This window comes from Hirundo rustica, chromosome 15 (assembly GCF_015227805.2).
Source record: "Hirundo rustica isolate bHirRus1 chromosome 15, bHirRus1.pri.v3, whole genome shotgun sequence".
Lineage (NCBI taxonomy): Eukaryota > Metazoa > Chordata > Aves > Passeriformes > Hirundinidae > Hirundo > Hirundo rustica.
This window is the reverse complement of record NC_053464.1, coordinates 11,104,030-11,119,280: the sequence shown is the minus strand read 5'-3', so window position 1 is coordinate 11,119,280 and position 15,251 is coordinate 11,104,030. Positions and strand designations below refer to the sequence as shown.

At 37.6% G+C, this 15,251-nt stretch overlaps 2 protein-coding genes across 3 annotated transcripts in view; one reads left to right on the top strand and one right to left on the bottom strand.

Moving 5' to 3' along the window:
• The window catches only part of C15H7orf50 (chromosome 15 C7orf50 homolog), a 122,117-nt gene that overhangs the window by 9,109 nt on the left and 97,757 nt on the right, over positions 1–15,251 (top strand). The gene's annotated exons all lie outside the window — the stretch shown is intronic.
• GPER1 (G protein-coupled estrogen receptor 1) lies at positions 4,187–9,266 on the bottom strand. The gene is made up of 3 exons (XM_040078858.1): positions 9,158–9,266; positions 8,458–8,604; positions 4,187–7,114 (listed from the first exon to the last, which is right to left on the bottom strand). Exon 3 carries the CDS (start codon positions 6,681–6,683, stop codon positions 5,610–5,612), a length of 1,074 nt encoding a protein of 357 aa, XP_039934792.1. The 5' UTR covers positions 6,684–7,114; positions 8,458–8,604; positions 9,158–9,266; the 3' UTR covers positions 4,187–5,609.

Genomic DNA, 15,251 nt, shown 5'->3' with positions numbered 1-15,251 from the left:
CTGGGGGTCCTCACAGACCCTTTGTTTTGGGCAGAGGATGCTCTCGGGTTCTGTGTGATCTGATGTTGGCTCCAGCAGCACCTCTGCCAGCAAGGCTGGGTTTCTGCTCCCACAACACTCTGACAGTGTCACCCATCATCAGGCAGCTTTAATTAGCATAAGAAAATAACACGTCATGTTCCTCACTGTTCTAGAGAATGAGCTTGTAATATCAGAAGCAATTATTCTGACTTTATGTCTTTGGAAACCAAGCTAGTCTATAAATTAAGTTCCCCCACACATCACTGTATCTTCTTCCCACCTTGATGCTAGTTGTCAGGTGGATATTTGGAATACTATCAGTTGTTTAAGTGAGCAGTTTTCTTGGTTTCTTTCTCAGTTTGCTATGTGCACTTCACTCTGGAGCACAAGAGTTAAGAGGTTTCTGTAGTCAGGTACAGGCTATTTCTCTTTTGTAGTTCTGAATGGAGAGAGAATGAAAGGAAGAAAATCTTATTTCCCATTATATTACTGTTTCTATTGAGGGAATGCCTGGGAAAGGAAATATTTCTGCTGCTGAGGCAGAAAACAAATCTATCTCCAGCACTATTAGGCAATTCTGCCACTGAGCTCTTTCTGTAAAAATCGCCTTAACTCCAATTCTAAGGATAATTTAACGATACCCTAATAATTTTCCCGTTTCTCTACTATGTTGTTTTTTCTCCCCACAGTTTTTTTAAAGTCCTTCCAGAAAACACATTCAATACAATTTGAAAAGGTCTTAAACATTTTCAGTGATTCTGCTTGCAGATCAAGTGAACTGGGACTTGTAAGCAAAGCTGCTGCTTTGGAAAGGCTTACCCTGCTGCAGTAAATATTTATTTTGAGAAGGTAGGGTTTTACTTTTTGGTAACAACAGCTCAGTAGATTAATTTAGAACTTTGAAATGTCTGTGTATTACTGTAGTAGACTGTTTGAACAGTGCAGAAAGCAGGCTGGAAATTTGAAAATGGTTTTTATCATGGGGGTTGAACAGTTTGAAAAGCCTTTCTAAACACACAGGTGAGTTTGTGAGACTCAGTCAGTCATCTTTGTATTTTGTAGTGGCATTTAGTGGACTTCTGTTAAATAAATGAAGTAGCATGTAAGAAAGGGAGTTGAAAGTTGAGTGTGACTGCACGGTCTGCAGTCCTGAGAGAGCATTGCTCCTATGTTGGCACCTTGGGTGGCTCGATGTGCAGCTGTTTATTCTTAGCTCCTTCCTGTGTCATGCTGCCATGTGGTGGAATGGAAGTCTAAAAGGAAGCCCAAACCCAAGGGTTAAAAGTTTATGGTATTAAAAGTCACTGTGGAATAAATAGTTTGGAAATACTGTTGAAGAAAGGACATCTAAATGATAAATATGGAGGGTGTTCAGATTTTCATATCTGGTGTCTCTCTTTACAACACAGCACTGGGCATGTACCACAATTTCCCTGAGCGCAGAGCTTAAGGGTATAGGAGGAAGGTGTTCTGTGTGCATGTCTGAAAAGTGACTTGTTCCCCATCACATGTTGTTCCAGTTTTACCATAAAAAATGACAAACAGGTAATTTGGCCCTGTGCACTTCTGTGATGAAAACTAAATGTTTGTCTGATGGTTTGAATGGGTAAAGTTAGACTTAGAGTGAAAGGGCAGGCTTGATGCTGTCCCTTAAATTCAAATCAAGCCCTTATCTTCATTGTTTTCAATCAAAATTAAATTAATTCCTTGGTTCACCTTCATGAGTAGCTATTAAAATTCAAATCTGCTTCTTCATACACTCACTTGTTTTTAGTTATGCAGAAACAAGTTCCAATGGAATTAATGATAACCAGGGTTGAACTTGACATGCTTTTACTTACGGTAAACCACTCTTTAACACATTTTTTTTATATGACAATTCTAACCATTTAAAATTGTCCAGACAACCTTTTCCCTTTTGCAGCCTGAATAAACAGCTGAGAGAATACAGCAAAATCCTTACACGGGAAAAAATTCAGTTATACTCTAACACAACTTGATGGCTGGAAAAAAGATTAGAGCCTGTACCGTACAGGCAGTGAATTTTGTTTGAAACACAGATACTTAGTCTGAAATTTTACAAGCGTTTTCTTGTAAAACTTTGTGCTCAATTTTTTTCCCAAGCTTTTGAAGGGAGAGGTGTCTTTTCTTGCATCTTGGCTGTATTATGTCAAAGCCTTGCACAGAGTCTGGGATCGCCTGACTCATTGACTCAAATTCTCTGTCACATGCCCTCCCATCCTGTAATGCTCTTCATAAATGAATCAAGCTTTATCTTTAGACTGACCAGCTTTGCATTTTTGAGAGGTGGATGTTGTGTCGGCGCAGTTGGTATTCAGTGCATCTCCTAAAACTGTCAAAAGAATGCAAAGTTATAGCATCTCTTTAACATGTTAAAGAGGTCTCACATAGCTCTTTTTCTCATACATCTTTTTACACAGCTGAAACTGTTGCTTTCAGTTCCGGTCTGGATTGGTGCTAGTTTGTGCTGTTTGTGTTTATTTTGTTTCTAGATATTCAGTTATACCCTGTGCATTTGAGGCATTCTTGTGCTAAGGTATTTTCAAAAGCAGTTAATGGTTTCTGGGATTTTTTGATTATTCCCTCTTTTATGTGAGCTTTTCCTAATACTAGACTTTTCATGTCTGGAAACCTGATATAGACTATTTTAGCAAAGATTGTAAGCAGCTGTGATGAACAGGTTTTTAAATCTCATAGTTGTCATCAGTCCAGTGTTTTAGAAAGGCATATGGAATCTTTTCCTTCAACTCAGCAATTAAACAATTCGTGAGAGACCAGAGATAAAAAGTGAAGGAGTTGTATCAAAATTCTTGCCCTTTTTCCTTTGCACTCTAGAAAAGGTTTTATTTACCAGTGATTGTTTTTTGAAATTAAAAAAAGAAAAGGTGCATCAAGCTGAGATTGTTTTAGTCCATGGATAAGCCATAGTAGAGAGTTATTGCAAGATGATGGCTTGCAGAAAGCATGTTGTGTACATAAACACATGGAAGTTGTATGACATTTCTGTAAATATTACTTTGTACAGAGTTACTGTTTAAAAAAAAAGCTTTGGGAATAAGTGTGCAGTTTTTTCAGCTGGGAGAGTGCTTTGTATTTAAAGTATGAAGTATGTTTAAATTTAGTAATTTCAGGCACAGTTCATAAGCCTGTACCGAAACATCAGCAGTAGGGAACTCATCAGGTATTTTAGGTTTGTAATTTGGAATAGGTTGTTTCAAGTTGAGTAAATAATTGTTTTCTTAATGCCAAGTAATCTGGTCTTTCTTAGATTTCACTGTATATTACTGAATATGATCGCTTAGAAACAAACTACTTTGGAGGATGCATGAGCAGGCATTTGCTATTGATATTTGTTTATTATTGTAAGCTTCTGCACAAAGACCTTCTTGATTTGTGTTCTTCAGGGGTAGCAGAAAGGCTTCTGCCATAGACTTGATCAAAAATGTGATCCCTGTATTGGGAGGAGGGGAAAGGATCTTATTCCTAAAAAAAACAAAATAAGCAACAACTACAATTGGGGAAGTGTATTCCTGTAACCCTAAATAAGTTACCTATTTATGGCAAGTGTCAGGATGCACAAACCAATAAATCTGTAAGCTCAAGATGTGTCTTAATCCTCAGAATTGTACTGCCAAGACAATTATCCCTTCCTTCAGTTAGGTTATCTGAAATAGCCATCTTTAAAGGTGTGATTAATGTCTATTGACAGTCCATAGGACCTGAGTAATTGTGGCTGATTCCAAAAAGAAAAATACTGAGGAAAAAGGGCTGCGTATGATGGAGCACAATTATGGGAGATGACTTGCTGGGTGTTTTTTAGCAACTTGTGTTATGCTTGCATCTTTCTTGAGAGATCTATTTGGTGTTCTGCAGGGAGGATGGGACTAAACACATTTTTTGTTAGACTGATTAGCAATCACTTGCAAATAATCTGCAGTTGCCTCAGACTCACACTGTTGGAGCTGCAGAAATATCCAGCTATCTATTTCAAATTCAGCCATCATCGTCTTGTGGCCTTTTCTGTTTATAGGTCAAGTCTTTTGTGGCTAAAACTTCCACTAGGAAACTCAAGATATTTCATGAGAAATATGAGTGGAATCATAGTTTTCACTGTTTTCTTTATTGCTTTAGTAGCTTTAGACATTGTTTTAAACGTCTACATTTAAAAATCCTTTAAAGTTTGTTACTGTGCTAACTAATTAATATATGACATTTGAAAACAGGACAGAGCATCTTATTCTGCTGTCTTCTGGTGCTTCAGTCAATAAGCACAGAAATTAAATGAGTTTGTTCACTTGAGAGATGCAGCAAGTGATGTTATAATGATCTTGCACGCTAAGCTTTAGGAACTTTATAGCTTCCTCTGGACAAGTTCAGGAGTAACCTGTGCTAAACATCAATCAGATTTAGAATCCAATTATTTGTTAGAAGAAAAGAAACACTATTGTTTTCCAGTAAGTGGTGCCATCATTTGTTTGCTTAGTATAATTAATCTTCAAATGATCAAAGCATCTAAAAGGCATCTTAGTCTTGAAAGGCAGCGGGTTTCTGGAGGTGGGATGGGTGTGCATGAAGATCTAATCTGATGATCACTGATCACACTCTCCATTACCTATGTCCTCCCTTTCTAAAAATGAAGGTTTCTGTCACTTCCATAAGCAATATTTACACAGTATCTACAATATCTTTTGCAGAAAGTGACCGTTCCTTAAAAATCACAGCATTTTGTTCTGGAATGTGAAGAGATTTTGTGCAATGTGCACTCAAATCTGAAGGCAGGTGTGAATGTACACAATGTTGGTGCACTGGCATTTTTGATAAAAGGGCCAATTATGTTTGTTCTGAGAGAGATCATCTGGGTCAATCTTTAGAAGACAGAATGAAGCACTACATTTTGCTTCTGTGAAGTTCTTTGAGATGAGCACTATAGTTACAGATGATTTTGGTTTTGATCAAGTACTGATGTAAACAGTAGATTACATTTAGGAGACAAAACCTCATCACTGTGCTTGATTATATTAAGATTAAAAACTTAATCATGGAAGACATGCTAGAATACAGTGACGATAGTAGCATGTAGTTCTTGTAAGCAAAGTCATTCATCTTAGCATGTTTGGGTGAAAAAAAAATCAATGTTTTCTGCATCTCCGCATCGATATGTTGTAATGATTTTTCTTCACTGTTACGGCAGCTTCATTATTTCAATGGAAGTACCTTATATACACCAGCAAAGTATCATCTCTGATAATCAGGTTACATCTAGAGTCTTCCTAACTTGATAAAATTTTCTCTTATATTGTCATTCATACATGTATAATACAAAATAAAGCTTCTTCAGTGCTCAGCTTTTAATAATCCTGTTCATAATTAAATATAAATCTGACTAAAACATATTCTGCTACATTAAAGTCTTGCCATAAAAACATTTTGAATATAAACCTTCAATACTCAATAGAGCGATACAATATATATACACACAGAAATGCACTTTTTTTCTGTTAGTAGCAAGCATTTTGTTCACTATTTGCACAACTTCACAGTCATATGTTTTACACAATGACACTAAATCAGACTTCTGATTGCTCATTACTGTCAGGAATGACAGACGTTAAGGCAGCCTGACAGAAGCGATGCAATGTTGACATTTTTGTTTTCTGTTCAATGTACAGTCGCAGCTTGTCTCTGAAGGTTTCCCCCAGAAAACTGTAAATTAAGGGGTTCAAGCAGCTATTAGAAAAAGCTGCTAGGTTCACAATATGTCCTGTTAGAGGATAATCATGCCTGAAGGATGGGCTGTTTGAAGAGACGGGCTCGCTTTTCCTCTGGAGAAGCTGGACGCTAATGAAGACATTTTCAGGGAGCCAGCAGATAAAGAAAACCAGGACAACAACAAAAATCATGCGCAGAGCCTTCTGTCGCCGCAGACGGAGGCTCCTGTGCTTGTGTGCTTTTATAAGGACTCGAACAATTAATGAGTAACACAGACCGATGATCACAAAGGGGATAATAAACCCCAGGGTTATCTCTAGCCACTGGATTTCTTTTACATCTGCAAAACAAAAATAGACCTCTCCGGTGTGTTGTAAGTGCACGGCTGTAAATGGGACTAGAGCTGCCGAAATGGATGCCATCCATATGAGCCCACAGCTCAGTCTAGCGTGATGCATAGTGCGAAATAGGTTGGACCTCATTACTTTGGCCAGGGCTAGGTATCTGTCAAAACTCATCCATGTCAGAAAGAAAATGCTGCTATACATGTTGATCTGAAGGAACAAAGACATAAAGGTACAAATGATGGTGATATCGTAATACTTCTCGTCAAGATTAAACACTTCAATGAGAGAATCAGCCACTAGAATGAGATCAGCCACTGCCAGGTTTATGAAGTAAAGGTCTGGGATTGTCATTTTTTCCCGAAAGCTAATGTTGACAACCAGTATCAGAATGTTTCCCACAAAACCGATAGGGAAGAGGAATATTGTGTAAAGACATGATAAGAAAAGGCCAATAACGTATTGTTGGTGTTCTGATTTATCAGCTAACCTAGAGGATATGCTTTCGTTACACAAATGGGATCCATTCAGGTTAAAAGTTGTGCTGTTACATACAACAGGTGATACTGAGGCAGAATAAGTTTCCATGGTTAAAATATCTGCAGGAAAGATATTAGTACTCACGGTTTGGTGGCAATACCAAAAAAATCAGATTTTTGTTTGGTTTCAACTGAATCCCTAGTAAGCATTTTTGGTTAGAATTGAAAAAGATACAGACTTTTGTATAGGAAATTAAAATGCTTTAGGAGTCAGATTAATTAGACTTAAAACTGACTGAAATATAATACTACAAATAGCGAATGTCTTAATTTGTTTTACAGGATACTATATACATTTTAAATGAGTGAATTTGCAGTTCATGTATGCCTTAAGATCATGTAGGAATCTTTTTACCATGGTGGTACTTGGGTCTCTTTATTAAAAGCGTTTCAGCGTCAGTGTTTCTTCACGCAAGTTGGAAGGCAGTGGAATTTTAGCTCCATTTGTTTTCTTTTAATAATCAATGAACATCCTTGGACCTGCAATTTGCAAATGGAAAACAATTAATCTCATATTCCAGCACTGTTCCATGTGCCATTAGCTTCTGCTAACTTAACACCGCAGCTGGGCTTGTAGGAAACATCATGCTCTAATATAAATGCAAAGGTTCCCTTAAAAGAATTTAAATTTGTTCTAGATCAAAACACGTTGTGAGGACAGATCTGTTAAAATTCTGTGTGCCCGTCAGGGGTTCAGTATTAGAAAGTGAAGAAATACAGAGAAATCAAATGAGTGAATTTAATCTAATAAAGAAAAACTGTATTTTTTATATATATAGATATATATTCTATCAGCTTGTAGGGCTAATATATAGCAGAGTCTGTGGCTGAGAAGGCAACAGAGGTGAAAAGCAGTTGCTTCCTGCTGCTTTCAGGGAGAGGGGAAGGCAAATTTTAGAAATGAAGGTAATACAAGTAGCATATTGATTTACACCAACGTTATTATACTCAATTTGTTTTCTGTTTTGATTTATTATGTTTCACTGACTTCCGGGTAGTAATGGAAAATACCAGTTATCAGATTTGTTTACTTCTGAATGTTGAATGTTAAGCACTTGAAGCATTGCTACAAGTTTATTTAGAAAAAGAAAGAAACAAAAGACACTCCAAACAAATAAAACCGGAAAGAAAATTATAAACCAGGCTGTTTTGCGTTAAGTTTTAAATATCTTGAATTGCTTTAATCTACATCTTACTATCAAATCATTGATTTTTATTTACATGAAAAAATATTTTAAAAATTTTTTGCTAGTGAAATTCATGCATATTTCCACATTTTAATGACTTGAATCCTGCCAGTGTGCAGTCTGGGGGAGGCAAGAGCAGACCACTAGTGGAGTAGGAGTGTTGGAATAGTTTTAGTCAGAAATACAGCTCTGAGTTTGCTTAAATGTATTCAAATCATCAGAAATAGCTACAGATACTTAAATAAAGATATGGGTTCCAGAGCTTCAATTTCTCAATGCAACAGGCATAAGTTCCCAGTACCTGTTGCTGTGTTTTGAATTGTTTTAATAGTGTAAATCTTCATGCTAAAATACCTATATGAAATCACAGTTATTAGAAGGTTTGGTGTTTGTTTCAAGCAGCTCTGGGAGTCAGACATAAACTGTTGTCTTTATGTAACAGCCTTTTATTTGTGAATAAGGCAGTAAAACAGATTTAAATACAATAAAAGATAAGTTAACAGCCTGAGCAATTGATTTTAAAAGGTCCGCCTGTGGTCAGATTTTAATTACGTCTGAAAGGCCGCCAAAAGCCAAGCAATTAAAAGCATTGCAGGTAACTATGTACTGTAATTAAAGTGAAACACTTTATTTTACCTTAATTCCATTTCTCCCGAGCTGATTTTCCTCCGGACAGCAGCAGGCTGCTCTTTGCTGGGTACACACGTAATGGATGTGCCAACTTCCAACTGTCCTCTCGGTAAAAACTTGCATTTAGGTGTGCAGAGCTGCAGTGGATGCCACCTGTTGATGATTCAGCAGTAAAAAACCAAAAATCATATAAAAGTCTATTCTGCTTTAAAAGTTATTAAATAAAGGATAGTTTACAAGAGCAAAATGCAGATCTTGCTGCATGTCCTTGGCAATAAAACAAGCTTTATAGATTCCCAGGGTTGTTCTAATTTGTGTGCAGTTGAAGTGCTGCTGAACAGCCTTATAAGGCTAGAATTAACCCTGTTTCTGCTGGTTTCTTTTTTACTAGAACTACTCAAACGTCTTTTCTCTCATATTTGTCAGTTTTATTTTGCCTAATGTTCACTGCACCCTCCTTTCTGCCTCCGGTGTTTTTTTAAGTTTTATAGTCCCTTCAAATCTAGAGCTCAGCTGAACAATAATTAAAAGCTTTATTTGCAAATTGCAATGAAGCATATTTTACACAGATATAATGCAATTATTACTGTTATTTGTTCTATTTTTAAAAGCCTCTGGGCATTCTAAAGGGAAATATTTGATTGAAGACGTCAAGAATCTGAGAAGGGTCATTTGCTAAACGGATAAGATAAATTCGTTTTCCTACCTTCAAGTTGGTCCCATTTTGCCTGTTTCTATTTAAATTTTCAGGTGTATGTTATCATTCTCTTGCTTAGAATTGCTCAGCTCAAAGTTGAGCTTACCCTGCAAAGAATGAGGAGCCTCAGTTTTACATTAAACACCAGTGCTGCAGGTGGAGTTTTGCATTTCATCTGCAGAGGGTGAAAAAACCTACTTGACGTTTCCAGTAACACCACCTACTGGTGGCCAGAATTCTTAGAACGGGAAGAAAGTCAAACCTTCCTCATAAAAGAGCAATATTTTATTTGTGGCAGTTGCTTTCTGTGATTGTGTTGACACCTGAATGTTAGGTGCCGTGAGTGGCTTTGCTGTGCACGGATGCAGCATTCTACTGCTGCTGGAATAAGATGAATGGGACCTCAGCATTTAGGACTTCAGGAAGAGAATGTGACAGTTTCAGAAGTGTGGAGTAAGCAATTAACATGTCATTATAATAGATGTGTGACATCCAATTACAGCAGTCAAATATCTTTAGATTAGAAAGTACCTAATGTGTAGGAAATTGAAGCAGTGTCTCTTTACGTGAGTGGCTTTGGGGGCAGAAGCCCTTTGCCTTCATTGAGGCAAATGTATTATTTGCTGGTTTTTCTGCAACACGCTGCATAGGAGCAGAGGATTTTGGCAGAGTGACTAAAAAAGTTTTTAAAGATGTTCTTGCATAATGGCTCTTCATAAATAGCTTTGGAACCAGTTATTATTTAGATCAAAAGAGTGTTTGCGCAGACTGGTGCTGGTAAAATTTTTCTAAACAGATGATTTCCAGTGTGTGGAACGGAGTGTTTTAATACAGGATGATGAGGACAGAGCCTAAAGTGTTTTGCTTTGAGACGTGTGCAAATATGATTGCGTTGTGGAATATTGTAAATGTTAGAAAAATCTTGTGATACCAACTTTGAAGGTCTTAATTTTTTGCTGTCATGAAAGAACAGGATTAAAAAGAGTCTTTATTGTTGTTTGTTGATCATGTGGTATTGCGGTGCTTAGTTCTGTCCTTCAGAGCTTCCACTAATCTTGCAAGGGCCTGAAGGATTTTTTACTTTTCTCCATGTATAACGTTCACTTCTGGGTGTCAGTTGTTTGTTATTATGGGAGCCTGGATTTGATAATCAGCTGGTCTGTCTGTCCTTGCTTGTCTAGCTGTGAATATCAGCTGATTTACTATTAAAATGTATAATTCTGAATGATGATTTTCTTGTTTGAATTAATGGTAAGAAATACGTCACTTTGCCATACTTCCAGAGCTGTAAGGAAATTTTCTTTCTAAAGACCCATGAAGTAGCTGTTTTCTGTGCTAGAAGAACTGTGAAGCTTAAGAGGTCATATTTAGTAGTATTATGGTAATTTTGTATTTTATTATATGGTAATTAATAGGTTCTATATTTCTCTAAATATTTTAGGAGATGATTGTACAAATCCTCTGAATCCTGTTTCCTAAAACAGATCACAGGATTTTCAGGCCCTTGTTTATGCAGTCAAATTACTATTACTGATTAATCTGTCTTAATCTCCCTGTTTGTCATTTCCATATTCCATAAAATGCGTCAAAGTAATTTTAGCAGCTGCTGAACGTTGTACTTTCGCTCTTTCCCTGTCAGTCACAGGTATTCCACAGGACTTTACGGTGATTGCCTTAATGAGCGCAGTCACAGTTGTGACATTATTGATCTTAAAAGCTCCACCTGTTTTACCTTACTGTGATTGTTGCTGAGAGCATGTATGTAAGCAACTGGTGCAGTAGCATTTGTATAATGTCAGATGTCAGTAATCCAGCACTTGGAATTTTCCTGGTTTATTTTTATGTAGCACTCAATGTGTAAAGCTCTGTAAAGCTGTAAATATCTCAGTAAACGTGTCTAACACCAGAGAGTCTTTCAGAAGCATTGGTGTAGTTGTGATGTACTTCAGTGCACCAAGAGGCTGAGTCTGGGGTATAATAGAAGATATTCTGTGTAATTTAGCAGACTTCAACATGCTGTACTGCTAAAAGGTGGCAGCTGAGGAGGAAGAAAGTGGGAGGTGTGAGTCTGGTAGAGAACAATGTTGAGAGATCTGATGCATCACAGCTCTTGTGCCAGCGCTCTCTGGCAGCCTCTTCAGTTAGATAAGCCCTCTAAGATGCTAAAGACTCTTGGATTCTGTCAGCAGTCTAGAAGTGTTTTGGGTATGAAGCTGTTGAATCCTGGAGAAATTAGATCAGGGCAAGGATATAGAAATCTAAAAAAAAAAAAAAAAGGCACTGTATTGTATAGAAGGGAAAGGAAGCATAAATTAAAATTGTATTGGAATGCTTACACAGTAATATAACCATTTGCAGAAGAAATAAGATTTGTGTAAGAATCTCTGCTGGAACTGTCTCGAGAGGAAAGTGTAAGAATCTCTGCTGGAACTATCTCTAGAGGAAATACAGATGCTGTTGTACTGGTCATGAGGTTTTCCAGGTAGACTGATGTCCAAAATCTCTCTCGCCTTTTTCAACCACTGAATGAAATGAGCATCCGGAGCACCCTCAGTACTTTATCCTGTCCAGCCTCAGTAGGAAATAATCTTTCTTGCAAATAATCAAACTTAGTTTGAGCTGGAATTAATTGTTTCTGTGCCTTCAGAAAACCTTGGATAGAGTGTATTTTGTGTATTTAGGCTTTTCAGTTGCCAATAATTCTGAGAATGCATTTTTCTTACTAAAAATAAATTTTAAAAGTTCAGCCTTTTCCTTTTGCAGGGACAACACCCATTCAAACCCATTCAAACTATTCTGGTAAAACCTTTTTTGTTTTTCTTAGAGCATATATTACAAAACTCTTAAGGGATCATCTAAAAATTTCATTAAATGGGGCCACAAAACATTGTCCAGTGAAAGATCACATAATCCTAGAATGATTTGGGTTGGGAGGGATCTTAAAGACCATCTAGATCCCAGCCTTCTGCCATGAGCAGGAACACCTGCCGCTAATTTAGTAACCAGATTGCTCAAGGCCCCATCATAGCACTTCAGGATCTATTCAAATGCCTTTTTTTTTTTTTTCCCCCCCAAAACATCAGTCTTTTTTATTTTAGTGCCTGAGTCTGGCAGTCCTTTTCTGGACACTCTACCATGGAAGTGAAATGCATTCTTTCATTCTATCCATTAATGAATTTATTTGTCGTGCAACATATATGGTGGACACATTATTTAGAGCACTTATTTTGGCTGAATTGCTTGAGTTTTCACTCTGCCCTAAATCTTCTGCAGCTACCTCAAAATCAGGATAAATAGTACTGGTGCCCTTTCAATGTCTGTAAGTTTAATATTAGAATGTAACTAAGGGCAGACTTAGAAATGCGTGTGGGGATGTAGCAGCTCGAGTTGTGGTTCAAGTGTGCACATCCAGTCTCTAACTCAAGTGTTGTTTGTAGTGGGATCAGATCGAGTTTGAGTGAGCTGGTTCAGTAATGATGAGTCCTGAGTTCTTTTCCAAAACATGTTACCAACTCAGAAATTCAAGCTTTAACTTCAGCAGCCTGATCATTTCTCTCCTTCTACTTAACAAAGTGGGTTTTTCAAATGCAGACCAAAGTCTTGAAAAGATACAAATATTACCAAGACAAAAGTAAAATATTCTTCTTTGAACTTTCCAGTATATCCCTTCAGTTAATTTTGACAGCCTGCCTATAAAAATACATGCTGTATTTCTTCTGGAACATACTGTTCACAACTGGGTGAAGCCTGGGGTAAGTGAGGGTTCAACCGAGCTGCTGCTTGCATACGGGAAAAAAATCTCAGCGCATAAAGATTTTACTCTGTTCTTAAAAATATTCTTTGGATTATTAATTATTTTAAAATTCTTATTTTTAATCTTAGCTAAAGCTGCTCTTTTCTCCCTCATATCAGACTGTATTAGAAGGATTTTGGGAAACTGCTTGTGTTCCTTCCCTGTTGCACAGGGGTGTTTGCTGTCATTTTCTAGCTGGATGCAAGTAGATTTTCTCCATGACCATATGTTCATTGTCCTAAACTTTAATGTAAGCTCTGACTTGATCAAGAATAATTCTATGAAAACATTTCTGTATTGCTAAAATTTATACTTCCAACTATTTGAGTTACTGTTTTGCATTTTTCAACCTCTTCTCTTCCGTTTACCTTTGTTTTCCCGTATTCAGTTGCAAAGTCTTTTTACTGTATAGAGAGATTTCTTCGTGGCAATATAACCAGCCAGCCAGAAAAAAATCAGGTTTTCTCCACGTGGACAGGGAGTTGATCAGAGTACATGTACTCACATCTCACAGATGGCAGCCGGGAGCTTTACCCAGGGGTGCTCCCAGGCTCACACACTTGTTCATTCTGACTAGGTGTACTCACTCTCAGATCCTACATCTGGCTTTAGGTCCCTACAGGATTTGTTGTCTGTGACACTTGGGTATGGTTCTGCTCTGGCTGTGTACCCTGCTGACAGTATCATGAAGCACCTTCGTGACCTGCTCAACCTTGTGGCTCCTCACGGGTGTGTTGCTGGCACTCACTCACCATCAGACCACTTTCCAAATCCCAGCCAACTTTTACTGACTCAATTTTCTTTTAGGCACCTTCCAAAGTAACTCAGGACTCTCAGAAACAACACAATATTTATTCTTTCATCCTTAAATATAAAATGTATGGAAGCTGTAAATAAAGTAGAATCATTCCCACATAATTCCCATGCTACAAAATATCTTCCTTATCCACAGTGCAGCTGAAACTCTGACTTTCTGAGCTGATATAAACAGTTTGCATCTTCTGACATATTCTTTCACTCAGTCTGTCAGCTTTTTCACTGATGTACAGCTCTTACAACTCATCTCTTCAGACTTCTTTCTGCTGGTCTTTGGTCTGTGCTGTTTAATCTCTCTTCTCAGGTGCAAAACAAAACCTCTGATGCCACCTGAGAATTCCTTTCACAAGTATGAAATCTCTTGTGTTCAAAGAGGTGATTCTTATCTACGTACTTCCTTTCTGACTACGTTCTATAATGATCTGTTTAGATGTAGAATTCTTTACTGATCCATCTGTTCGTGCTGGCAGCAGAACAAAATTGAATGGGGGAACAGGCTGACACAATGTAATGCAGACATCTTAGCAGCTGATTTTTACATCTTGTGGAAATGTTGGTCCTTACAGTCCTAGTGGGATTATATGTTGCCCTTTATTTGCATGTGATACAGTCATAGTCCATATGTTTCAGGATTTGGATGTCCAAGGCTAGATCCATATCTCTTGATATTTGATCTATATTCTAGATTATTATTCTCCCATTTCTGCTCTTGGCTGTTGTCTTGTGGAGGATGTTCATCTTGATCAATCATTTCCTGCTTTTCTCTCTTAGGCAGCCCATGCTGATTTACACCAGCTCCCCACACAAATCTGCACCCCATCAGGAAGATCATTCAAAGAATATAACTGCAAAAAACCCCGCTCAGTTCCTTTAGCACCTGGGTTTCATACAAAAGCAGTGTTTCAAGCATCAAAATAGCTTTTCTCAGAGCTCTTCAAGTTACTTCCTCATTACAGCACTGTATTTTTATAACTTTGCCATCTAAGTCTACATCATTATCCAAGTTTTAGTACAATTTTGTGCTTTTCCTGTTTCCGTTCGCTCCACCTTTGTAAGAGGAGAAGATGAAGCTGAAGCCAAATGCCTAAGGTGGCTCCTGGCCAGATTTGGTGGCAGTAACAATGTGCTCAAAGCAAGCATTTACAGCTTTGCACCTACATCTCAGCCTGCATCAGCTACTGATCCTGCAGGGCTTCATTCAAACTCCCGCACCACAGCTGTTTTATTCTAATTCTGATTTTTTTTCCTCTTTTTGCACCATTTACCCTTCAACTGTCATCTAAATGTACAATGCTTCTATCTTGTCTCCAGCAGAGCCTTGATTCCAGTTAGGAAGTGAGGCTTGGGTTTTGTTTGCCTTCTTAAAAATACACCTCAGTTCTACTGTTCTGGACTGGCTTTTCTCTGTTTTTCAGTTAGTGTATTACTGAATGCGACTCTTCCAATGACTTCATACCTCTGAATGAACTCATCAGGAATGGCTTAAATCAATAA